The following is a 26633-nucleotide window of genomic DNA, read 5'->3' on the forward strand; positions in this document are numbered from 1 at the left end:
GGAAGGAGAGGAGAGAGAGAGAGGAAGGAGAGGAGAGAATCACATTGAAGGTCCGGGACTGGAATCTGTCATCCGGTCGTCTACAGGCCCAGATTACCTGTGAGACGAGAAAGCAAAGACAACATTAATAGTACATGAATGTTAATGGATATAGATGGATGGATAGAGAGAGAGAGAGGAGCCCAGTGCATCATGGGAGTCCCCCATTATAAATTAGGCTGTACTTATATAGACGTGTAGTCTTTATGACCACTCAACACATTATGACTACATTACATTCACTCATTCACACACTGATGGCAGGAGCTACCACACCAACCTGCACATCAGGGGAAGCTAATCATTCATACACATTCGTACACCGTTGGCATAGCAACGGGAGCAATTTGGGGTTAAGTTGCCCAAGGACACATCAACATGTGGACTGGAGGAGACAGGAATCGAACCGCCACTCTTCAAATTGGAGGACAACCGCTCTACCTCCTGATCCACAGCCTATAGTCTCCTCCTCTAGTCTCCTCCTCTAGTCTCCTCCTGTAGTCTCCTCCTGTTGACTCCTCCTCTAGTCTCCTCCTGTAGTCTCTTCCTCTAGTCTCCTCCTATAGTCTCCTCCTGTAGTCTCCTCCTGTAGTCTCCTCCTGTAGTCTCCTCCTCTAGTCTCCTCCTGTAGTCTCCTCCTGTAGTCTCCTCCTATAGTCTCCTCCTGTAGTCTCCTCCTCTAGTCTCCTCCTGTAGTCTCTTCCTCTAGTCTCCTCCTATAGTCTCCTCCTGTAGTCTCCTCCTGTAGTCTCCTCCTTTAGTCTCCTCCTGTAGTCTCCTCCTGTAGTCTCCTTCTATAGTCTCCTCCTGTAGTCTCCTCCTATAGTCTCCTCCTGTAGTCTCCTCCTGTAGTCTCCTCCTGTTGTCTCCTCCTGTAGTCTCCTCCTGTTGTTTCCTCCTGTAGTCTCCTTCTCTAGTCTCCTCCTGTTGTCTCTTCCTGTTGTCTCCTCCTGTTGTCTCTTCCTGTTGTCTCCTCCTGTAGTCTCCTACTGTTGTCTCCTCCTGTAGTCTCCTCCTGTAGTCTCCTCCTGTTGATTCCTCCTGTAGTCTCCTCCTGTAGTCTCCTCCTGTAGTCTCTTCCTGTAGTCTCCTCCTCTAGTCTCTTCCTGTAGTCTCCTCCTGTTGTCTCCTCCTGTTGTCTCCTCCTGTTGTTTCCTCCTGTTGACTCCTCCTCTAATCTCCTTCTCTAGTCTCCTCCTGTTGTCTCCTCCTATAGTCTCCTCCTGTAGTCTCCTCCTGTTGTCTCTTCCTGTTGTCTCCTCCTGTAGTCTCCTACTGTAGTCTCCTCCTGTAGTCTCCTCCTGTAGTCTCCTCCTCTAGTCTCCTCCTCTAGTCTCCTCCTGTAGTCTCCTCCTGTAGTCTCCTCCTGTAGTCTCTTCCTCTAGTCTCCTCCTGTTGTCTCCTCCTCTAGTCTCCTCCTGTAGTCTCCTCCTGTAGTCTCCTCCTGTAGTCTCCTCCTCTAGTCTCCTCCTGTAGTCTCCTCCTATAGACTCCTCCTGTAGTCTCCTCCTGTAGTCTCCTCCTGTTGTCTCCTCCTGTTGTCTCCTCCTGTTGTTTCTTCCTGTTGACTCCTCCTCTAATCTCCTCCTGTTGTCTCCTCCTGTAGTCTCCTTCTCTAGTCTCCTCCTGTTGTCTCCTCCTGTAGTCTCCTCCTGTTGTTTCCTCCTGTTGACTCCTCCTCTAGTCTCCTCCTGTTGTCTCCTCCTGTAGTCTCCTTCTCTAGTCTCCTCCTGTTGTCTCCTCCTGTAGTCTCCTCCTGTAGTCTCCTCCTGTTGTTTCCTCCTGTTGACTCCTCCTCTAATCTCCTTCTCTAGTCTCCTCCTGTTGTCTCCTCCTGTAGTCTCCTCCTGTAGTCTCCTTCTCTAGTCTCCTCCTGTTGTCTCCTCCTGTAGTCTCCTCCTGTAGTCTCCTTCTCTAGTCTCCTCCTGTTGTCTCCTCCTCTAGTCTCCTCCTGTTGTCTCTTCCTGTTGTCTCCTCCTGTAGTCTCCTACTGTAGTCTCCTCCTGTAGTCTCCTCCTGTAGTCTCCTCCTCTAGTCTCCTCCTCTAGTCTCCTCCTGTAGTCTCCTCCTGTTGTCTCCTCCTCTAGTCTCCTCCTGTAGTCTCCTCCTGTAGTCTCCTCCTCTAGTCTCCTCCTGTAGTCTCCTCCTATAGACTCCTCCTGTAGTCTCCTCCTGTAGTCTCCTCCTGTTGTCTCCTCCTGTTGTCTCCTCCTGTTGTTTCCTCCTGTTGACTCCTCCTCTAATCTCCTCCTGTTGTCTCCTCCTGTAGTCTCCTTCTCTAGTCTCCTCCTGTTGTCTCCTCCTGTAGTCTCCTCCTGTAGTCTCCTCCTGTTGACTCCTCCTCTAGTCTCCTCCTGTTGTCTCCTCCTGTAGTCTCCTTCTCTAGTCTCCTCCTGTTGTCTCCTCCTGTAGTCTCCTCCTGTAGTCTCCTCCTGTTGTTTCCTCCTGTTGACTCCTCCTCTAATCTCCTTCTCTAGTCTCCTCCTGTTGTCTCCTCCTGTAGTCTCCTCCTGTAGTCTCCTTCTCTAGTCTCCTCCTGTTGTCTCCTCCTGTAGTCTCCTCCTGTAGTCTCCTCCTGTTGTTTCCTCCTGTTGACTCCTCCTCTAGTCTCCTCCTGTTGTTTCCTCCTGTAGTCTCCTTCTCTAGTCTCCTCCTGTTGTCTCTTCCTCTAGTCTCCTCCTGTATTCTCCTCCTGTAGTCACCTCCTGTAGTCTCCTCCTGTAGTCTCCTCCTGTTGTCACCTCCAGTAGTCTCCTCCTGTATTCTCCTCCTGTAGTCACCTCCAGTAGTCTCCTCCTATAGACTCCTCCTGTAGTCTCCTCCTGTAGTCTCCTCCTCTAGTCTCCTCCTGTTGTCTCCTCCTTTAGTCTCCTCCTGTAGTCTCCTCCTGTTGTCTCCTCCTCTAGTCTCCTCCTGTAGTCTCCTCCTCTAGTCTCCTCCTGTTTTCTCCTCCTATAGACTCCTCCTGTAGTCTCCTCCTCTAGTCTCCTGCTGTTGTCACCTCCAGTAGTCTCCTCCTGTATTCTCCTCCTGTAGTCTCCTCCTGTAGTCTCCTCCTGTTATCTCCTCCTGTAGTCTCCTCCTCTAGTCTCCTCCTGTTTTCTCCTCCTATAGACTCCTCCTGTAGTCTCCTCCTCTAGTCTCCTCCTGTTGTCACCTCCAGTAGTCTCCTCCTGTATTCTCCTCCTGTAGTCACCTCCAGCAGTCTCCTCCTATAGACTCCTCCTGTAGTCTCCTCCTCTAGTCTCCTCCTGTTGTCTCCTCCTCTAGTCTCCTCCTGTTGTCTCCTCCTCTAGTCTCCTCCTCTAGTCTCCTCTTGTTATCTCCTCCTGTAGTCTCCTCCTGTAGTCTCCTCCTGTAGTCTCCTCCTCTAGTCTCCCCCTGTTTTCTCCTCCTATAGACTCCTCCTGTAGTCTCCTCCTCTAGTCTCCTCCTGTTATCTCCTCCTGTAGTCTCCTCCTGTAGTCTCCTCCTCTAGTCTCCTCCTGTTGTCTCCTCTTGTTGTCTCCTATAGTCTCCTCCTCTAGTCTCCTCCTGTTGTCTCCTCCTGTAGTCTCCTCCTGTAGTCTCCTCCTATAGTCTCCTCCTGTAGTCTCCTCCTGTAGTCTCTTCCTCTAGTCTCCTCCTGTAGTCTCCTCCTGTAGTCTCCTCCTGTAGTCTCCTCCTATAGACTCCTCCTATAGACTCCTCCTGTAGTCTCCTCCTGTAGTCTCCTCCTGTTGTCTCCTCCTGTTGTCTCCTCCTGTAGTCTCCTTCTCTAGTCTCCTCCTGTTGTCTCCTCCTGTAGTCTCCTCCTATAGTCTCCTCCTGTTGTTTCCTCCTGTTGACTCCTCCTCTAATCTCCTTCTCTAGTCTCCTCCTGTTGTCTCTTCCTGTTGTCTCCTCCTGTAGTCTCCTACTGTTGTTTCCTCCTGTAGTCTCCTCCTGTAGTCTCCTCCTGTAGTCTCCTCCTGTAGTCTCCTCCTCTAGTCTCCTCCTGTAGTCTCCTCCTATAGACTCCTCCTGTAGTCTCCTCCTGTAGTCTCCTCCTGTTGTCTCCTCCTGTTGTCTCCTCCTGTTGTCTCCTCCTGTAGTCTCCTTCTCTAGTCTCCTCCTGTTGTCTCCTCCTGTAGTCTCCTCCTATAGTCTCCTCCTGTTGTTTCCTCCTGTTGACTCCTCCTCTAATCTCCTTCTCTAGTCTCCTCCTGTTGTCTCTTCCTGTTGTCTCCTCCTCTAGTCTCCTCCTGTAGTCTCCTACTGTTGTCTCCTCCTGTAGTCTCCTCCTGTAGTCTCCTCCTGTTGATTCCTCCTGTAGTCTCCTCCTATAGACTCCTCCTGTAGTCTCTTCCTGTTGTCTCCTCCTGTAGTCTCCTCCTGTAGTCTCCTACTGTTGTCTCCTCCTGTAGTCTCCTCCTGTAGTCTCCTCCTGTTGATTCCTCCTCTAGTCTCCTCCTGTAGTCTCCTCCTGTAGTCTCCTTCTCTAGTCTCCTCCTGTTGTCTCCTCCTGTTGTCTCCTCCTGTAGTCTCATCCTGTTGTCTCCTCCTCTAGTCTCCTCCTGTAGTCTCCTCCTTTAGTCTCCTCCTGTTGTCTCTTCCTGTTGTCTCCTCCTGTAGTCTCCTCCTGTTGTCTCCTCCTGTAGTCTCCTCCTGTAGTCTCCTCCTGTTGTCTCCTTCTCTAGTCTCCTCCTGTTGTCTCCTCCTGTTGTCTCCTCCTGTAGTCTCATCCTGTTGTCTCCTCCTCTAGTCTCCTCCTGTAGTCTCCTCCTCTAGTCTCCTCGTGTTATCTCCTCCTGTTGTCTCCTCCTGTAGTCTCCTCCTGTAGTCTCCTCCTGTTGTCTCCTCCTGTCGTCTCCTCCTGTAGTCTCCTCCTCTAGTCTCCTCCTGTAGTCTCCTCCTATAGTCTCCTCCTGTCGTCTCCTCCTGTCGTCTCCTCCTGTAGTCTCCTCCTCTAGTCTCCTCCTGTTTTCTCCTCCTATAGACTCCTCCTGTAGTCTCCTCCTCTAGTCTCCTCCTGTTGTCTCCTCCTGTAGTCTCCTCCTGTAGTCTCCTCCTCTAGTCTCCTCCTGTTGTCTCCTCCTGTTGTCTCCTGTAGTCTCCTCCTGTAGTCTCCTCCTCTAGTCTCCTCCTGTTGTCTCCTCCTGTTGTGTCCTGTAGTCTCCTCCTGTTGTCTCCTCCTGTAGTCTCCTCCTGTTGTCTCCTTCTTTAGTCTCCTCCTCTAGTCTCCTCCTGTAGTCTCCTCCTCTAGTCTCCTCCTATAGTCTCCTTCTTTAGTCTCCTCCTGTAGTCTCCTCCTGTAGTCTCCTCCTCTAGTCTCCTCTTCTATTCTCCTCCTGTTGTCTCCTTCTTTAGTCTCCTCCTCTAGTCTCCTCCTGTAGTCTCCTCCTGTAGTCTCCTCCTGTAGTCTCCTCCTCTAGTCTCCTCCTGTAGTCTCCTCCTGTTGTCTCCTCCTGTTGTCTCCTCCTGCAGTCTCCTCCTCTAGTCTCCTCCTGTAGTCTCCTCCTGTAGTCTCCTCCTGTAGTCTCCTCCTGTTGTCTCCTCCTGTTGTCTCCTCCTGCAGTCTCCTCCTCTAGTCTCCTCCTGTAGTCTCCTCCTGTAGTCTCCTCCTGTAGTCTCCTCCTGTTGTCTCCCGCAGTCTCCTCCTCTAGTCTCCTCCTCTAGTCTCCTCCTGCAGTCTCCTCCTGTAGTCTCCTCCTCTAGTGTCCTCCTCTAGTCTCCTCCTGTAGTCTCCTCCTCTAGTCTCCTCCTCTAGTCTCCTCCTGCAGTCTCCTCCTGTTGACTCCTCCTCTAGTCTCCTCCTCTAGTCTCCTCCTGTTGATTCCAGTGTAACATTCAGGTGTTTTCTCTTCCACATCACACCTGAGAAATCACCTGATCTTTCCACCAATCAGCATTCAGCATTCATTAACAGACATGTGATCATGATCATGTGACTGCTGATCATAAACTTCCATCTGCATGAGAAGATGATTATTGATCTGTGGTTTATAGATCGATGGACGTCACATGGTCACAAAACAATAACAAAACATTCACCTCACCTGCACGAGTCTCTGATGTCATCAGTGTTTTATGAGCCAATCAGAAAAGTCTTTACAGGAAAATATGCTAAATTTAACCTTAATTATTAAATATTATTATTATTATTATTATTATTATTAATTAAGGCATCATTTAGGTTAAAGAGAGCCATGTTCCTGCTGTTGCTCCAGTGTGAGAGGAGCTCTGAACACTTTAGTCTATAGAAGCTGTTTTTAATACAGAAATACATTTCCTGTATTTTCTGGTTGTTTTCTAATAAAGAGAAATATATGATCATTATAGCATTACTAAAACAACTAATCTAATGGTGCCTCAGACTGTGTGTTTATCTGTAAATACTTTGCAGTACAGTTTGAGGTACTTGTACTTTACTGCAGTACAGTTAGAGGTACTTGTACTTTACTGTAGTACAGTTTGAGGTACTTTTACTTTACTGCAGTACAGTTTGAGGTACTTGTACTTTACTGTAGTACAGTTAGAGGTACTTGTACTTTACTGTAGTACAGTTTGAGGTACTTGTACTTTACTGTAGTACAGTTAGAGGTACTTGTACTTTACTGTAGTATTTCCATGTGATGCTACTTTCTACACCTCGCCTCCTTTCCTTTCATCCTCTTCCCTCACCTCCTTTCCTCACGTACAAGTACCTCTAACTGTACTACAGTAAAGTATAAGTACCTCTAACTGTACTACAGTAAAGTACTAGTACCTCTAACTGTACTACAGTAAAGTACTAGTACCTCTAACTGTACTACAGTAAAGTACTAGTACCTCTAACTGTACTACAGTAAAGTACTAGTACCTCTAACTGTACTACAGTAAAGTAAAATCAAGTCAACGTATTTATTTAGCCTGATATCATAAACTTCCATCTGGAGGATTCACAGTTAATAAAATAACATCTTCTGTCGTTTGACCCTCAAAGAGCTTCTAAGAGCTGCAGAGTTCGTGAGGATTCTGTGATGATGATTTACAAGAAAGGAAATTATGAAAATGAAGAAAAGAACAAAAGATGAAGAAAAAAGGAAGAAGTGGTTAACAACCAAACATAGAAAGAAAAGAGTCACATGCAAGAGGAAGGTGAGTAAAGAGAAACAGGAAGGAAACAAGAAAAAGATGAAACAAGGCAGCAAAGGTTTCTGTTTGCATACTTTGGTCATTGGTTAAATTCAAAAGAGCTTCAACGAGGAGTGAGGAAAGGAAGCAAGGAAAAGGAAAGGAGGCAAGGGAAGAGGATAAAGAAGAGGGTGAAGGAAAAGAGGCGAGGTAAGTGGATGAAGGAAAGGAGGTGAGGTTAGTGGATGAAAGGAAAGGAGGCAAGGTTAGTGGAAGAAGGAAAGGAGGCGAGGTTAGTGGATGAAGGAAAGGAGGCGAGGTTAGTGGATGAAGTAAAGGAGGCGAGGTTAGTGGATAAAAAAGAGGGGAGGAGGAAAGGAGGCAAGGAAAAGGAAAGGAGGCGAAGGAAGAGGATAAAGAAGAGGTGAAAGAAAGGAGGTGAGGTTAGTGGATGAAGGAAAGGACGCAAGGTTAGTGGATGAAGGAAAGAAGGCGAGGTTAGTGGATGAAGGAAAGGAGGCGAGGTTAGTGGACGAAGGAAAGGAGGAAAGGGAAGTGGATAAAGGAGAAGGGAGGAGGAAAGGAGGCGAGGTTAGAAGATGAAGGAAAGGAGGCGAGGTTAATGGATGAAGGAAAGGAGGCGAGGTTAGTGGATGAAGGGGAGGGAGGAGGAGGAGGAAAGGAGGCGAGGTTTGTGAATGAAGGAAAGGAGGCGAGGTTAGTGGATGAAGGAAAGGAGGCAAGGTTAGTGGACGAAGGAAAGGAGGAAAGGGAAGTGGATAAAGGAGAAGGGAGGAGGATAGGAGGCGAGGTTAGAAGATGAAGGAAAGGAGGCGAGGTTAATGGATGAAGGAAAGGAGGCAAGGTTAGTGGAAGAAGGGGAGGGAGGAGGAGGAGGAGGAGGAGGAAAGGAGGCGAGGTTAGTGAATGAAGGAAAGGAGGCGAGGTTAGTGGATGAAGGAAAGGAGGCAAGGTTAGTGGACGAACGAAAGGAGATGAGGTCAGTGGACGAAGGAAAGGAGGCGAGGTTAGTGGGTGAAGGAAAGGAGGCAAGGTTAGTGGATGAAGGAAAGGAGGCGAGGTTAGAAGGGAGGAGGAAAGGAGGCGAGGTTAGTGGATGAAGGAAAGGAGGAAAGGGAAGAGGATAAAGGAGAAGGGAGGAGGAAAGGAGCCGAGGTTAGAAGATGAAGGAAAGGAGGCGAGGTTAGTGGATGAAGGAAAGGAGGCGAGGTTAGTGGATGAAAGGAAAGGAGGCGAGGTTAGTGGACGAAGGAAAGGAGGCGAGGTTAGTGGGTGAAGGAAAAGAGGAAAGGGGATTGTATAAAGGAGAAGGGAGGAGGAAAGGAGGCGAGGGTAGAAGATGAACGAAAGGAAGTGAGGTTAGTGGATGAAGGAAAGGAGGCGAGGTTAGAAGATGAAGGAAAGGAGGCGAGGTTAGTGGATGAAGGAAAGGAGGCGAGGTTAGAAAGATGAAGGAAAGGAGGCTAGGTTAGTGGATGCAGGAAAGGAGGCGAGGTTAGTGGATGAAGGAAAGGAGGAAAGGGAAGTGGATAAAGGAGAAGGGAGGAGGAAAGGAGGCAAGGGTAGAAGATGAAGGAAAGAAGGCGAGGTTAGTGGATGCAGGAAAGGAGGCGAGGTTAGTGGATGCAGGAAAGGAGGCGAGGTTAGTGGATGAAGGGGAGGGAGGAGGAGGAGGAGGAGGAGGAGTAAATCAGTGTTGGAGACTCTGACGCGGAAGAAGAATCAGCCTCGGAGAAGGAAGAAGAAACACAAAATGAGAGCAGCCCCTCCGGCTCGCTTCACACTTGTTGATTAACGTTTATCTCCAGCCCTGCAGCGGGGATTGGACGTGTTCCCAGCCGGGTCCTCGTGTGTTTCCCCCGGGTGTGGAGCTGCTGGTTTTAAGGCTGCTGCACGGCTCTGACTATTACTGTTACTGTTACTGTGACTATTACTGAAGCCTTTGCATGAGAATAACATCACCGACAGACTCAGCATCCAGCTTCATTGGCTCAACATTTCATCTTTTATTCATCCAGCTTCACATGCGGGAATCTCCGGGAATCACGCCGAGCACAGAGCGCTCTGAGCCGGGCAGCACCACTGGGTGGCACCGCTGTCTCCGGGCGCAGAGACTCTGATCTCAGCGTGGTGGATGAGCTCCTCGACATCGAAACGACTTCAAACCCCGACCATTTCTACCTCCTACACACACCAGCTCATTGCTTTAAGAAGGTTGCATCCACGATTAATATTTTAAGGAGTCGGATGTTTAGAGAGCCGGTGAGGCGGGACGCTGCAGGAATCACGCCGAGCACGGAGCCCTCTCCGCCGGGTAGCACCGCTGGGTGGCACCGCTGGGTCCAGCCGGTGGGATGACTCTCCACCGGCGGTTAACGACGTCACGTTTAGCAGAAAACTAATCTCGTTTGGATCACACAAAGTCGTGACCTGCTTGCATACTTTGTATTTTTAGGAACTCGATAATAAGCTACCGAAGCAGAGGAAACACTCCCACCGAGCGCAGCGCCCTTTCCCCGGGCTGCGCCGCTGTGTCCGGCCCGGTGGGATGTCTCACCACTGGGGGTGGAATATTTTCTAGAGATCCGGGCTTTTCTGTGTCTTAACCCTTCCCTCTGTGTTTCCCCCGCCTGCCGGAGACTTTGTGTGTGTGGACATGGCGGACAGTAGCCGGACTGCGAGCCCTCTGACGGTGAAGAAGAGGGCGCAGCAGTCCCCCGGGCTCCGGCCCAAGTACCAGAGCTCTGCAACGGGCCACTGCTTCAAGAGAGTCACCCTGACCAAACCCACCTTCTGCCACAGCTGCAGTGACTTCATGTGGGGCTTCATCGGCTTTCTGTGTGAAGGTAAGACTGCCATAACTGATGCATAATGTAAAAACATGCATTCAATTATTTAGAGCACTAAAGTTGAGCTAAGGGCTGGGTGGTATGGATCAAACCATATATCAGAATATCTCAATGAAATGAAGTGCAGTCCTTGGCAGTGCAGAAGAGCTAACAACAAAATAAGAAACACATAAAATCAGTATAAAACAACACACTCACTCATCCACATAACTATACTGCACACAGTCCTTAAAGTGCACATCCAGTATAAGACAGAGGTGCACGTGCACGTGAGTCACTGCAATACTAAATCATATATATATGTTTTAATCTATACTGCTTTTTGTAAGACGTCAAAAGACATCTGATTGTATCTATACTAGCTGGCCCTGAGCTCAACTTTGTGACAAAATAAATAAAATATTGTGATATATCAAATATATCGATACACCGACAGGCCAAATAACTCCATATCAATATCACTACATTATAATAGGGATGACTTCTGGTGCTTTCACAGAATGTTTGATACATAATCATCAATAATGTGAATATAATGACAAAGTGGGTAAAAGGTAAATATTACAACTACTACAACAGTGTTGTAAGTTCAGAGAATGACATCATTTTACTGTAATTAACCCTTTAAAAGCAGGAAAAGACTCTTCAGCTGTATCACGATATTATGATATATAGTCTCATATCACGATAATAATATAATATCAATATATGGGCCTAGTTGAGCTGTACCAGTACTCCCAGTATGAACCCAGCTTCATCCCTGCTGCTGATGCTCTCTCTGTGTGTGTGTGTGTGTGTGTGTGTGTGTGTGTGTGTGTGTGTGTGTGTGTGTGTGTGTGTGTGTGTGTGTGTGTGTGTGTGTGTGTGTGTGTGTGTGTGTGTGTGTGTGTGTGTGTGTCGAACCTAAACTAGGTGTGTTTGGGTTAGGTTTAGGGTTAGTACATATATACACCAGTACTCCCAACATGAACCCAGCTTCATCCCTGTTGCTGCTTCCCTGTGTGTGTGTGTGTGTGTGTGTGTGTGTGTGTGTGTGTGTGTGTGTGTGTGTGTGTGTGTGTGTGTGTGTGTGTGTGTGTGTGTGTGAACCCAACCTAGGTGTGTTTGGGTGTCTCCTGCAGCTCCTGCCAGTCATGTGATGCAACCTTTTGTTTTGTGTTAATGTTCAGATTTAAACTGGTTCTGTCAGGTGTGACTGGTTCCCAGTTTACTCTGAGAAATCACAGAAAGTGAAGGCGCAGATTGTGGAGTGTGTGTTCACTGTGTGTGTTTCTGTGTGTGTTCACTGTGTGTGTTCAGTGTGTGTTTCAATGTCCAGTGTGTGTATTCACTGTGTGTGTATTCAGTGTATGTTTCTGTGTATGTCCAGTGTGTGTGTTCAGTGTTTCAGTGTGTGTTTGTGTGTGTGTTCAGTGTGTGTGTGTTGTGTGTTCAGTGTGTGTCTTTCAGTGTGTGTATATGTGTGTGTTCAGTGTGTGTGTTTCTGTGTGGGTTTAGTGTGTGTGTTGTGTGTTCAGTGTGTGTCTTTCAGTGTGTGTGTTTCTGTGTGGGTTTAGTGATTCAGTGTATGTTTCAGTGTGTGTGTCCAGTGTGTGTGTTCAGTGTGTGTGTTTCAGTGTGTGTATGTGTTTGTTTGTTTGTGTGTCTGTGTGTGTGTTTCAATGTCCAGTGTGTGTGCGTCTCACTATGTGTGTTTCTGTGTGTGTTTCAGTGTGTGTGTGTGTTTCTGTGTGTTTGTGTGTGTGTGTATGTTTCAGTGTGTGTATGTGTGTGTGTTTCTTTGTGTTTGTGTGTGTGTGTGTTTATTTGCATCCCCTGCAGGCAGTAAAAGAAGAGCATCCTTTCATTTCCTTTTCCCTCTTTTCTTCCATCCTGTCCTTCCTTTTCCTGTTTGTGTTTGTGTGTGTTTATGTGATTATGTGTGTGTGTGTGTGTGTGTGTGTGTGTGTGTGTGTGTTTATGTTTGTGTGTGTGTGTGTGTTTATGTTTATGTGTGTTTATGTGTGTGTGTCGGAGGAGGTGTAAAAATGTCTGTTGCTCAATCGTATTTGCAGTCAAGTCGTGATTTACTTCCTCTGGTCGGCATGGCAACAGCGGACTGGCAGTGATGCTGGCTGGTGGAGGAATGTGTGTGTGTGTGTGTGTGTGTGCGTGCGTGTGTGTGTGAGAGGTGAGCAGAGACATGACCATCCTCCTCCTCCTCCTCCTCCTCCTCCTCCTCCTCCTCCTCCTCCTCCTCCTCCTCCTCCTCCTCCTCACCACCACCAGCAGCAGCAGGCGCATTAAAAGCTGCAGCAGAACAGCGATTACATAACGTTTCTTCTTTAAGCCGTCACTTTGGATTAACACGGACCTGTGATGTCATCAAAGTGCTTCATCTGTGATTGTTCTCCGCGTTATTATTGTTTTTATTTTTTATTATAATACTAAAATCTCTTCATTATTCACCTTCTAATGTAAGTGGAGGACACAGCTGTTCATTTCTCTGCACGTAGCCGCTCTGATGAACTCTATAACCTGACTGCTTCATGCATCATTTCTATCAGTTATTAAAACACTGCGTTACGTTAATATCACAGGAATAAAGAAGTCTGACAGGTTGGAGTAAGGCTGGGTGTCCTTTAAAACATGAGGATACAAGCAGCAAGCCAAGTTCCTTTAAAATGATACTGATACCAATTAAGATACCCATCATGTGAATAAAATGCCTCCACTCCTCCTCATCTAAATGATTAGATTTTAGATTTTTAAATATGTTTAATTGGTTTTCTAGTGTTTCCACATAGAGATGAACTGTATCAGACATATATGCATGACATCATGACAACTCACTGCTGTAACAGGACATTTCATCCTAGTGTTCCTGAAGAGAGTCATAGAAGTCTAGACATGGCCTCCATATATTAACACATGTTTGAAAGGATCCTCTAAGTGTGTATTTAATAAGTACACACAGATCACATCCCTGATCCAATGAGTGAAAGACGGACGGGCTCGTTGCTTCCATTTAGTTAGAATTAAACGTCTTGCTTAATGTGGTGAAAGTATTCAAGTTATTAATATTTAATGAATACAAAATGTTCAAAATCAGCATGTGGGACAAAGCATACACACACACACACACACACACACACACACTGTACCTAGACACTATGTAATAATATACAGTAAGATACACACACAGAGACACACACACACACACACACACACACACACACTGTACCCAGACACTACGTAATAATATACAGTAAAATACACAGACAGAGATACACACACACACACACACACACACACACACACACACACACACACACACACACACACACACACACACACACACTGTACCTAGACACTACGTAATAATATACAGTAAGATACACACACACACACACACACACACACACACACACACACACACACACACACACACACACACACACACACACACACACACACACACACACACTCTGCTGAAAGTTGCTAGTTACAGAGTAAAGTCTGTACATAAAGCTCCCAATGCAGGTAGATCTGCTCACAATGCAGGTATCATTTAACAGATATACCTGCATTGGGAGCAGATATAACCTTTACATACTCTTCATATTAAGACTTATAATTAGTCTCTGCACCAATTCACATTCATAAATCCCCCATCAGTCATTAATAAATACTTATTTAATCCTTTTATTTGATTAATTTGATGGAAAACAGACTTTCACAATCACTGTTTTATCCTCCAGGAGAACATTTTATAGATTATAATGAATATAACGACATGTTTGAAGCTGATTATTGGATTTTTAAAAATAAAAAAAGGTCAAATTTGCACAAAAATAATAATAAACAAAAAGATGCATTTTATTTCCATTTTTCTATACTGTGGGTCACATTAGGAAAAGTCTGGTGAACAGTCAGATTTGATCCTGAACAGTTTGTAAAGGGTTAAAATATTTCAAAACAACTAATTTGGTTCAAACTAACTAACAATTATTTCCATTTTCAATTAATCTGTCCATTTTCCCCCCAATTAATCAATGAATCAATCAGGTTATTGAGTATAAAACGCCAAAAAATGGTGAAAAATGTTGATTTTTGTTTCTCAGAATAGTTTCAGATGAATTTTCTGAAGTTTAAACGACCGACTGCTGCAGAAAACCTTCATCTTATCTTCAGGATGACGTTTAACACTTCCACCTCTCATCTGGTCAAACTGTCATTTTCTCCAATATTTCAGTTTATGATCAAATATGTGCAGAACTGAAAACATTCCCAGCAGCCTCGGTGGTACTCTGCATGCAGCTGTTCAACCTGATAAAGACGTTTTTCTTGTTCCTCAAACCGTCTTTAAAGTTTAATTATAGATTGAATTAGATTTTATCAGTATGAAAGTTAAACTGCTGCTAGAGAAGAAGAAGAAACCCACGCTGGTGGTTGACCACAGGAGACGGTTGGAAAGGATGTTTTTCACTTTCACTGGGTTCAGTTTGTACTTTTGCACATAACAAACATGTCATAGTGTGTCCACTGTCGTCTGCAGCATTAACTAACCTAACCCTAACCCTGTCCTCTGCAGCATTAACTAACCTAACCCTGTCCTCTGCAGCATGAACTAACCCTAACCCTGTCCTCTGCAGCATTAACCAACCCTAACCCTGTCCTCTGCAGCATTAACTAACCTAACCCTAACCCTGTCCTCTGCAGCATGAACTAACCTAACCCTGTCCTCTGCAGCATGAACTAACCTAACCCTAACCCTGTCCTCTGCAGCATTAACTAACCCTAACCCTGTCCTCTGCAGCATTAACGAACCCTAACCCTGTCCTCTGCAGCATTAACTAACCTAACCCTAACCCTGTCCTCTGCAGCATTAACTAACCCTAACCCTGTCCTCTGCAGCATTAACTAACCCTAACCCTGTCCTCTGCAGCATTAACTAACCCTAACCCTGTCCTCTGCAGCATTAACTAACCCTAACCCTGTCCTCTGCATCATTAACTAACCCTAACCCTGTCCTCTGCAGCATTAACTAACACTAACCCTGTCCTCTGCAGCATTAACTAACCTAACCCTGTCCTCTGCAGCATTAACTAACCCTAACCCTAACCCTGTCCTCTGCAGCATTAACTAACCCTAACCCTGTCCTCTGCAGCATTAACTAACCTAACCCTGTCCTCTGAAGCATTAACTAACCCTAACCCTGTCCTCTGCAGCATTAACTAACACTAACCCTGTCATCTGCAGCATTAACTAACCTAACCCTGTCCTCTGCAGCATTAACTAACCCTAACCCTGTCCTCTGCAGCATTAACTAACCCTAACCCTGTCCTCTGCAGCATTAACTAACCCTAACCCTGTCCTCTGCAGCATTAACTAACCCTAACCTTAACCCTGTCCTCTGCAGCATTAACTAACCCTAACCCTAACCCTGTCCTCTGCAGCATTAACTAACCTAACCCTAACCCTGTCCTCTGCAGCATTAACTAACCTAACCCTGTCCTCTGCAGCATTAACTAACCCTAACCCTGTCCTCTGCAGCATTAACTAACCCTGTCCTCTGCAGCATTAACTAACCTAACCCTAACCCTTCTGGGGGGTTTCATAGCTGAGGATCCTTTTAACTTGTGGAAAGTGTTTGAGCATCTTTTTAAAAGCACTTTATGAATAAAATGCATTATTAAACAGTTTTCCTGAGCCTGAAGCAACGTTTTGAAATGTCTCGTTTTGTCCAAAACCCAAAGATATCCAGTTTATGATGATATAAAACAGAGAAAAGTAGGAAATCCTCACATGAGAAGAAGCTGCACTCAGAGAATGACCTGGCATTAAAGCATGGTGAAAGACAAATAGATAATAATAATAATAATAATAATAATAATAATGCATTTTATTTAAAGGCGCCTTACAAAGCACACAAAACACAACAACAGTACATCAAACAATATAAATCAGGTAACATTTAGTGCAAAGATAAAGAATAAATATGAATGTGACTATAAAGTGCATCAGTACAATAAATAAACAAGAACATGATGCATAGTTAGTGTGAGACAGAGTATGCCACTCTGAATAGGAGCGTTTTCAGGCGGGATTTAAAGGTGGAGACAGAGTCAGAAGTGTAAATGTCTGGTGGGAGAGAGTTCCTGAGGCGGGGGGGCAGATCGGCTGACGGGTCTGGACCCCATGATGGTAGTTAAGTTGGCAGATGGGGCAAAGAGCTGGTTGGCAGAGGAGGATCGGAGAGTTCTGGAAGGTGTGTAGATGTGAATAAGTTCAGAGAGATATGATGGTGCCAGGCTGGGAAGGATCTTGTAAGTGAGGAGTAGAATCTTAAAGTCAATGCGGAATTTGATAGGAAGCCAATGAAGCTGCTGCAGGAGTGATGTGTTCAATAGTGATGCATTAAATATCAAATAGGGCTGGGTATTGTTAAGAATCTCACGGTTCGATGCAATATCAATTCAATTCGATATTAATTTAAATGCTTCGATATCGATTCAGTAATAAGTAGAAATACACAAATAATTCATTAGAGTACCTGTTGGTAGTTTTATAATTATTTATTTTCATGCCCATATGAACAGCCATGATATAACTCATAACATTTATGAGCAATAAAACATCTGAAAATAAAGCATTAGCACAATAATACTGATAACAGAGAACAAAAGTAAACTATATGACATTACTGAATTAACACTGAAGTAAAGTGCATGTAAACTTCAATTATATTTCTTTTTCTTGGCAATTGTGATATAACTCACATAACATTTTACCAGTGGCTAAGGTGCTTCGTTGAAAAAAATAGGAGATGCGTCTCACTCTGCCGAGAAGCCGGGTGACCTCAGGGGTTTTAAGAGCAGCCTGTGAAGCCAAATTGAGTTTATGGGCAAAGCAGCCAAACATGCAACCACTCAATGAGACTGACAGCAGCTAGCATGTTGGTGGCATTGTCGGTGACAACTGCCGGTACGTTCTCCGTTAACCCCCATTCATTTATTGCCTCTGAACAAGGTTGCTTCGGTTGCCATGTTTTTGTTGTTTGGTCGAGTGCGGCCTCCGTCCGTACAACGCCAATCACACAAAGGTGTTGCTCACTGCGCCCCCTACTGGCCAGGGGCTTGAATCGATTCAGAGGATTTAATGAATCGATATTGAATTGGGAAAGAATATATTGCAATGCATTGATGACTCGATATTTTTACCCACCCCTAATATCAAATGTTCTTTATTGTAAATGAATCAGACGTGTCTATCTGCAGTGAGAGTCCCTGCTGAGTCACTCGTAGTAAACCGGTGTAATAACGGCTCGTTGGGGCTGGACAGGAAAAACCTGACTGGTCTCCACGGTGACGCCGCCGAGCTGAAAACTCACAGAAAGCTTTTTTTTTCTTTTTTTCTCTTTTTTTTTTAACCTGCAGAGCTGCTGATGAGCTCAGAGTCAGAACGTGTCCAGAGAGAGAACATGTGAGGTTAACCACAGCGTGAAAGAACAGACACGAAGAAGAAAACCACAGAGTAAATGTCAGTTAGACAACAGAGAGGCAGCGAGTGGGCGAGGTGGAGACACGCTCACACCTTCCTCTCACTGCTGCCGCTCAGATCGTTATTAGCAGCGTGCACGCGTGGGAACACTCACGGCTCTCAGGTCATTTCATCTGAACACTTGTTTCCTGCTGTTGTGTTTTAGATGTGAGTGAAGACATTCCTTAAATAACAGCGTTGAGAAGAGATCTGAGCACTGATATGTGTCACTTCTCTGTTTTACACACCGCAGAGTAGAAGAAGACGTTCAGGTTACTTCCTGTAACTAAGACAGTAGATTTATTTAAGAATAATTAAAGTTACTGATATAGATGATTCACTTTATTATGATATATGTAAGTTTATATTGTGATGCTTAAGCTAATATATTGTTTCTGGAATATTAATATAATTGTAATTAAAATAACCAAATGTCTGTTTTTCTTTAATCCGGTTAATTAAATATCTGACTAACATTTCTATTATTTATCATTAAATACAATATTTATCATTGTGGTGTGAAACAGCTTCAGCTTAATTTGCTGCAGCTTTATTTCTTTTCGTTGTTCCTATTAAACAACCTAAATATGTTTTACACCGATCAGCCAAAACATTGAAACTAGAGATGCTCCATATTGGCGATATCCGATATTGTCCAACTTTTAATTTCTGATTCCGATATCTGCAGGAACTGTTAGGTAACAACATATCTTATCTCCTGTTGTGGAATTAACACATTATGCCTGATTGTATTGTGATGCTCCACTGGATGCAAACATAAATGCAACATGGCTCCACATGTAAACACTGTCTGTGCAAAAATAAGACAACTTCAATTTAAAGCGATGATTCGGCGTAATTTCGACCTTGCATCATTTGCACCATGACGTCTATCTAACCACCCGCTCCGGGTTTTTTTAGAGCCATCAGCTGCATGGTTTAGTACCGGCGCTAACGGACCCACCATCTCGTACATTACCCCACTAATAATGCCTGGGTTGGTATCAAACCTCTACAGTAGTACAGATACAGTCTTTACACTTCAGGTCAGTTTAGGGGCTGCTCTGATTGCTCAGGTCACTAATATTATTAAATATAGTTATTATTTTTTTCTTTTTCTATTTCATAGTTACTTGTTTTTAATTTAACTTGTGAATTTTAATATAGGTAGAGGCCCTGTATATAAGCCCTATTGGGTTTCTTGCACCTTTATTTTGTTGCTATTTCTTTATCTTTTTCCTTTTTGTCTTATTATTGTGCAAAATAAAAACCTTCAAACTTCAAACACAGCAAACATCAGCTGTATTCTGGGTCTGCAGGGATTTGAACCTGCAGCAGTATTAGTGCCTTGCTCACCGGTCTGTGTCTCTCTCTCCTCCTCAGTGTGTAACCTCATGAACCTGCAGCAGTATTAGTGCCTTGCTCACCGGTCTGTCTTTCTCTCCTCCTCAGTGTGTAACCTCATGAACCTGCAGCAGTATTAGTGCCTTGCTCACCGGTCTGTGTCTCTCCTCCTCAGTGTGTAACTACATGAACCTGCAGCAGTATTAGTGCCTTGCTCACCGGTCTGTGTCTCTCTTCCTCAGTGTGTAACTTCATGAACCTGCAGCAGTATTAGTGCCTTGCTCACCGGTCTGTGTCAGTCTCTCCTCAGTGTGTAACTTCATGAACCTGCAGCAGTATTAGTGCCTTGCTCACCGGTCTGTGTCTCTCTCCTCAGTGTGTAACTACATGAACCTGCAGCAGTATTAGTGCCTTGCTCACCGGTCTGTCTCTCCTCCTCAGTGTGTAACCTCATGAACCTGCAGCAGTATTAGTGCCTTGCTCACCGGTCTGTCTCTCCTCCTCAGTGTGTAACTACATGAACCTGCAGCAGTATTAGTGCCTTGCTCACCGGTCTGTCTCTCTCTCCTCAGTGTGTAACTTCATGAACCTGCAGCAGTATTAGTGCCTTGCTCACCGGTCTGTCTCTCTCTCCTCAGTGTGTAACTTCATGAACCTGCAGCAGTATTAGTGCCTTGCTCACCGGTCTGTGTCTCTCTCCTCAGTGTGTAACTACATGAACCTGCAGCAGTATTAGTGCCTTGCTCACCGGTCTGTCTCTCTCTCCTCAGTGTGTAACTTCATGAACCTGCAGCAGTATTAGTGCCTTGCTCACCGGTCTGTCTCTCTCTCCTCAGTGTGTAACTTCATGAACCTGCAGCAGTATTAGTGCCTTGCTCACCGGTCTGTGTCTCTCTCCTCAGTGTGTAACTACATGAACCTGCAGCAGTATTAGTGCCTTGCTCACCGGTCTGTCTCTCCTCCTCAGTGTGTAACCTCATGAACCTGCAGCAGTATTAGTGCCTTGCTCACCGGTCTGTGTCTCTCCTCCTCAGTGTGTAACCTCATGAACCTGCAGCAGTATTAGTGCCTTGCTCACCGGTCTGTCTCTCTCTCTCCTCAGTGTGTAACTTCATGTGTCATGAGAAATGTCTGAAGACGCTGCGCTCGGCTTGTTCCTGCATGGCTCCGTCTCTGGTCCGGGTGAGTAACACACTGCTGCTGCTTCCTCACTGAAACCCGACATGATGTTTATTGATCAGCGCAGCACCGATCACACAGCCTGACAAGCTGCACCGATCAATAAACCAGTGATAAACACACACAGGCTGTGATGGAATGAGCTCTTATATTCTAGTTGTTGTTGTTTCTGTTTCCTCTGATTATCTTTTAATTAATTATTTTATAATAAATAGGATTTATTTCTGTTTGTAACGTCTCACACAGGATAAGAGTTAGTGATGTTTGTTAGTGTCCATGTGGTTTAGTTTAAATTTAAAGGATGGAAGAAGGAAGGAAAGGAGGGAGGAAAGGAAAGAAGGAAGGGAGGAAGCAGATGAAGGAAGGAAAGGAAGGAAGGAAGGAATGAGGGAAGGAAGGAAGGAGGGAAGGAAAGAAGGAGGGAGGGAGGAAGGAAAGGAAGGAATGAGGGAAGGAAAGGAAAGAAGGAAGGGAGGAAGGGAGAAAGGAAGGAAGGAAGGACACAGGAAGGAAGGAAGGTAGAAGGGAGGGAGGAAAGAAGGAAGGAGGGAGGGAAAGAAGGAGGGAGGGAGGAATGAAGGAAGGAAGGACAGAGGAAGGAAGGAAGGTAGAAGGGAGGCATGAAAGAAGGAAGGAGGGAAGGAAAGAAGGAGGGAGGGAGGTAGGAAAGGAAGGAAGGAAGGAATGAGGGAAGGAATGAAGGAGGGAGGGAGGAAGGAAGGACAGAAGGAAGGAAGAAAGGGGGATGGAGGAAGGAAAGAAGGAAGGAAGGAATGAAGGAAGGAAGGAAGGAAGCAAGGAAGGAAGGAAGGAAAGGACGAAAGGAAGGAAGGAAAGGACGAAAGGAAAGAAGGAAGGGAGGAAGGTATGAGGGAGGAAGGAAGGAACGACAGAAGGAAGGAAGAAAGGGGGACCCAGCATCAAATTTCTGCTTTTAATCCATTTAGAGAGAATATATTAGAGGATTATGGCAAAAATGTCTAAGTGGTGTAACCATAAAAGAATGATAAATATTACATATTTTATCCACCTAGTAAGAAAGGAAGAAATATAAACAAGGGAGAAGAGAAAGAAAGGAGGAAGAGAAGAAAGAAAAAGTAAGAAAGAAAGATAAAAGAGGAGGAAGAGAAAGAAAGAAATGAGGAAGAAGATAAAGACAGAAAGAAAGGAGGAAGGAAAGAGGCAGAAGAAAGAGAAAGATAGAACACAGAAGTTGGAGGAGGAGAGAAAGACAAAAAGAAAGAAAGGAGGAAGAGGAGAAAGAAAGCTGTCACATTTTTTCACATTTTAACCCTTTAAATTTAAACTAAACCACATGGACATAAATATTAAAGAGTTCATATCCTTCACATCTACATATTCTCTATATTAATACTCTGAGTCTCTACTGGAATAAAAACTCCTTATTTATCTTCTACTGGTCCTTTATGCAGCGCCTCAGTTCAGCCTCTGTCTATTAACAGGCTGTTTTTAGCTCCTGTCTCTTTAAGTTCTGACTTGCAGGCAGCATTTCTACATGTTCCCGTCTAGTATCTGAACTCTGATCATGTTCAGTGATACGTATGTTAATCTGTACATCATGTTCCACTACAAACAGCTGATTCACAGCACGTCAGCAGCTCCGACCTGCAGCTCATATTACTGATAAAATGATAAAAAAGTAACGACAGGAGGACAAAACACATATTTACATTTTAGAAGACAAATTAAAAAGATGAGAAACACTTTCAGGAGCTCTGAGAAAAATTTAAAAATGACACAATCTTCTCAGAAAGAGAAAGTACCAAATTACTAGAAGTGATAGAGAAGTGATAAAGTGATGATGAGCAGTCAGTTTAACATCCGTGACGTCACCCATTGGTTTGTGGACTGCTGCTCGGAGGCCAATAGTATCGGATCTGAGCAGCGCCATCTCGAAAATTTCCGGTGCATGCTGGGAAAAATAAAAACATGGATTCTACTTATATGGGCATCAGGAGGAGCATGAGGCGCCCTCCTGAACCTGTGAACCAATCAACCTGTCAATCACCACGTAGCCACGCCCTAATGCATACCCTGCTTTATCGTCACATATAAAATCAGGGAGGCCGAAATGTCCCAAATGAACATCATACTGCATTGAAGAAGGCTTTAAACTAGCGATTGAGACCATAAACACATTTTGAAAACGTTTACTGAGGTTAGAAATCAAGTGAGAAGTTGGTGAATTCTCCATTGACTTGTATAGAGACGGAAGTCCTTTTGACACCAAAACGGTCGCCCCCTGGTGGCCTTTTGATAGAATGCAGTTTTAAGTTACTTCAGCGTTGGCATCATTTCAGAGGACCTGAACTCCCCGCTTGGTTTTACCGATGTGTTTTTTTTTTTTTTAAATGTTATTTGACGGTGTTGACGTGTGCTGCCCCCTGCAGGTGCCGGTGGCTCACTGCTTCAGTCCGGCCGCTCAGAAGAAACGTTTCTGCTGCGTCTGCAGGAAGCAAACGGAGGGAAACACGGCGCTGCGCTGCGAAGGTGAGACCAGTCAAACCATCACCTGTCAGACCAGTTTAACCAACAGTTACTGGCAGGTGTTTTATCACAGCAGGATGTTACTATGGTTACAGCACAGCTCAACAGGGAAACACTAAGAGGGAATCTGATGCTAAAAAGACTGTAAATGTGTCAGATATCACTTGATATGACTAACTCACACTGATGAAGATCAATAGAAGCTGATCAGATACTTTAACCCTCCTGTTGTTCTCGAGTCAAGGAAGGAAGGGAGGAAGAAGGAAAGAAAGGAGGGAGGAAGGAAGGTAGGAAGAAGGAAAGAAATGAGGGAGGGAGGAAGGAAGGAAGGAAGGAAGGTAGGAGGGAGGGAGGAAAGAAGGAAGGAGGGAGGGAGGGTGGGAGAAAGGAAAAGAGGAAGGGAGGAAAGAAGGACAGAGGAAACAAGAAAGGAAGGAAGGAAGGGAAGAAGGAGGGAGGGAAGGAAGGACAGAAGGAAGGAAGGAAGGAAGGAAGGGAGGGAGGGAGGGATTAAGGAAGAAGGAAAGAAAGGAGGGAGAAAGGAAGTAAGGGAGGAAGTAAAGGAAGGAAGGACGGAGGAAAGAAGGAAGGAAGGAAGGAAGGAGGGAGGGAGGAAAGAAGGAAGGAAGGAGGGAGGGAGAAATGAAAAGAGGAAGGGAGGAAGGAAGGAAAGAAGGACAGAGGAAATAAGGGAGGATGGAAGGAAGGAACGGAAGGAACAGTTAAAACAGACGGGGTCAATTTGACCCGGGAGGACGACACGAAGGTCAAATCACTGATTTAGTTTCATCACTTTACATTAAAAGCACATTAGAAGGTTTTAATATTCAGTCTGAACAGGAGGAATAATTACAGAGAGGTTCATATGGAAACCTGACTGCTGCTTTAACACAATGAATAAATTATAATTCTTCTAGTTCATGTTGACTTTAAAGTTAATCTCATAAAGTTTTATATTGATTGATGTTTATGAACGAGCTGCAGAACGGCTCCAAAAACAACCAAATATCTCTAGTGAGGTGAAACAGATCATTTAAAGAGATATTTAATATAAAGCACTCTGACTGGTTCTCTAATCTCAGCAGAGTGAATCTACACTTTACCGTTTTCCCCTCCGCATGTTTAAGGCTGTGTTGAAATGTGAGATTATTGATCTCTTCCTGCTGACTGCTGTTTAACCTCCTGGCTCTGAACGCTGGTTGTTGTGAAACGTCTCCTAAAGAAAGTTAACCTCGATCCTTTAGTGAGAAAAATCATTACAGGCCAACTTCACTACGTTGATTTCAGCTGTTTGAGACGTTTCAGTCTGGTTATAACCCTCTCCACAGAGACATCGACCCCAGAATGAACTTTGACCTATAAGTAGATTATATCTTAACAACTAGATTTAAAAGCAGCATCAGGTTTGTTAAAATGTACATTTAGTATTTTTGTTGGTTTTATATCATTTGAAATGACATTTGCACCATTTTATACCAAAAGTAACACTGAATGCTCCTGAAAATGTCAAATGGTGTAACCACAAAAGAGGAGAAAGAAAGAGAGGAGGAAGAGGAGAAAGAAAGAAAGGAGGAAGAGGAGAAAGAGAGGAGGAAGAGGAGAAAGAAAGATAAAGGGAGGAGAAAAAGAGGAGGAAGAGGAGAAAGAAAGAAAGGAGGAAGAGGAGAAACAAAGAGAGGAGGAAGAGGAGAAACAAAGAAAGGAGGAAGAGGAGAAAGAGAGGAGGAAGAGGAGAAAGAAAGAAAGGAGGAAGAGGGGAAACAAAGAGAGGAGGAAGAGGAGAAAGAAAGAAAGGAGGAAGAGGAGAAAGAGAGGAGGAAGAGGAGAAAGAAAGAAAGGAGGAAGAGGAGAAAGAGAGGAGGAAGAGGAGAAAGAAAGATAAAGGGAGGAGAAAAAGAGGAGGAAGAGGAGAAAGAAAGATAAAGGGAGGAGAAAAAGAGGAGGAAGAGGAGAAAGAAAGAAAGGAGGAAGAGGAGAAAGAAAGGAGGAAGAGGAGAAAGAGAGAAGGAAGAGGAGGAAGAGGAAAAGAAAGAGAGGAGGAAGAGGAGAAAGAAAGAAAGCAGATCTCCATGGTAACCAGAGTAAATGTAATATGTAGAACAATTGTATTCCATTACCTTTATTTAATATAAAGTTATAATGTAAGATCATGCCAAACTAGTTGATATGGTGTTTTATTGACTATTTACTGTTTTTAAGCAAGTTGAATTATTTGGTACAAAGTTTTTATGGTTACACCACTTAGACATTTTTGCCATAATCCTCTAATATATTCTCTCTAAATGGATTAAAAGCAGAAATTTGATGCTGGGTCCACAAAACAAGAATGTGTGAAGTTATTCATACGTTTATTTTATCATTTTAACCCTTTAAATTTAAACTAAACCACATGGACACAAAAACACATCATTGACCCTTATGTATGTGTATATATACATCTCTCGGTCTCTAGGGGGCGCTGTTTAAAAGTTCTGGTACTGAAATATTCAGAATTTCACACTTGAGCTTATTAAGAATGTTAACACATAATTTAGAAAGAAGTATTCCCCAAAATACCCCTTATTAAACATATAAGTATTAATATATATATACACAATAAATACACATATCATACCATACCTACACTTACATACACACATTTACACATTTATACATTAAAATATAAATTCAGCATTAAAATAACATGTAAATAGAATAAATAATTTTATACTTTAATCCCAATTAACCTTTGTGTCGTCCTCCCGGGTCAAATTGACCCCGTCTGTTTTGGACTGTTCCTTCTTTCCTCCCTTCCTTCCTTCCTTCCTTCCGTCTGTCCTTCCTCCCTCCCTCCTTCTCTCTTTCTTTCCTTCCTCTCTCTTTCCTCCCTTCCTTCCTTCCTTCCGTCTGTCCTTCCTCCCTCCCTCCCTCCCTCCTTCTTTCCTTCCTCTCTCTTTCCTCCCTTCCTTTCTTCCTTCCTTCTGTCCTTCCTCCCTCCCTCCCTCCCTCCTTCTTTCCTTCCTTCCTTTCCTTCCTCCCTCCCTCCTTCTTTCTTTCTTTCCTCCCTCTTACCTTCCACCCTTCCTTCTTTCCTCCGTCCTTCCTTCTTTCCTTCCTTCCTCCCTCCTTCCTTCTTCCCTCCCTCCCTCCCTCCCTCCCTCCCTCCCTCCTACCTTCCTTCCTTCCTTCCTTCCTTCCTCCCTCCCTTCCTTCCTTCTTCCTCCCTTCCTTCCTCCTTTCATTCCTTTCCTTCCTTCTTCCTCCCTTCCTTCCTCCTTTCATTCCTTTCCTTCCTTCTTCCTCCCTTGCTTCCTTGACTCGAGGACAACAGGAGGGTTAAAGAAATGTGCTCTATCCTAATAACAGAATAAAGAAGAAGAATATATAATTTAATCTGTTGTTTTATTAAAATAATGAATTTACAGTTAAGTTACAAACGTGTCAACATCTCTTAAAACTCTCCAGCTTTGTGTTTATATTTAATATTTAACTTATATAAAGTTTTATTATTGTTAAACATAACAGCAGCTGATAGATACACACACAGAGTAACACACATGATAGACTCAGTGTGCAGGAGAAGCTGCAGCAGTGAAGTCGAGTCTATAATTAAAAGCTGAACTGTGTAAAATAGTTCAGAGCAGATGTGTGTCACGACCTTTGACCTCACATTCCTGACCGGAGCTCAGATTACACGTCACGGATAAAACGCTGCGGAGAAATAGAAGAAGAGGGCCGCAGAAAATAACTGACTATAACACGTGTGTGTGTGTGTGTGTGTGTGTGTGTGTGTGTGTGTGTTTGAGAGTCTCCCTCTGTGTGTGTGTGTGTGTGTGTGTGTGTGTGTCTCTATGTGTCTGTTTGTGTTTTTGTGTGTGTGTGTGTGTCTGTGTTTGTGTGTGTGTGTGTCTGTGTGTCTGTGTCTGTGTGTCTGTGTGTGTGTGTGTGTCTCCCTCTGTGTGTGTGTGTGTGTCTGTGTGTCTGTGTGTGTGTGTGTGTGTGTGTGTCTCCCTCTGTGTGTGTTTGTGAGAGTGTGTGTGTCTGTGTGTGTGTCTGTGTGTGTGTGTGTGTGTGTTTGTTTGTGAGAGTGTGTGTGTGTGTGTGTTTGTGAGTGTGTGT

General features: G+C 44.5%; 1 protein-coding gene across 1 annotated transcript in view; it reads left to right on the forward strand.

Annotated features, from left to right (window-relative positions):
* Positions 1–9425: 9425 nt before the first annotated feature.
* The window catches only part of LOC133986369 (diacylglycerol kinase theta), a 35630-nt gene continuing 18422 nt past the window's right edge, over positions 9426–26633 (forward strand). The window contains 3 exon segments of the mRNA XM_062426192.1: positions 9426–9980; positions 19951–20030; positions 22439–22538. Coding sequence (XP_062282176.1) covers positions 9791–9980; positions 19951–20030; positions 22439–22538 — 370 coding nt within the window. The 5' untranslated portion in view covers positions 9426–9790.

Source organism: Scomber scombrus, chromosome 9, assembly GCF_963691925.1.
Source record: "Scomber scombrus chromosome 9, fScoSco1.1, whole genome shotgun sequence".
Taxonomy (NCBI): domain Eukaryota; kingdom Metazoa; phylum Chordata; class Actinopteri; order Scombriformes; family Scombridae; genus Scomber; species Scomber scombrus.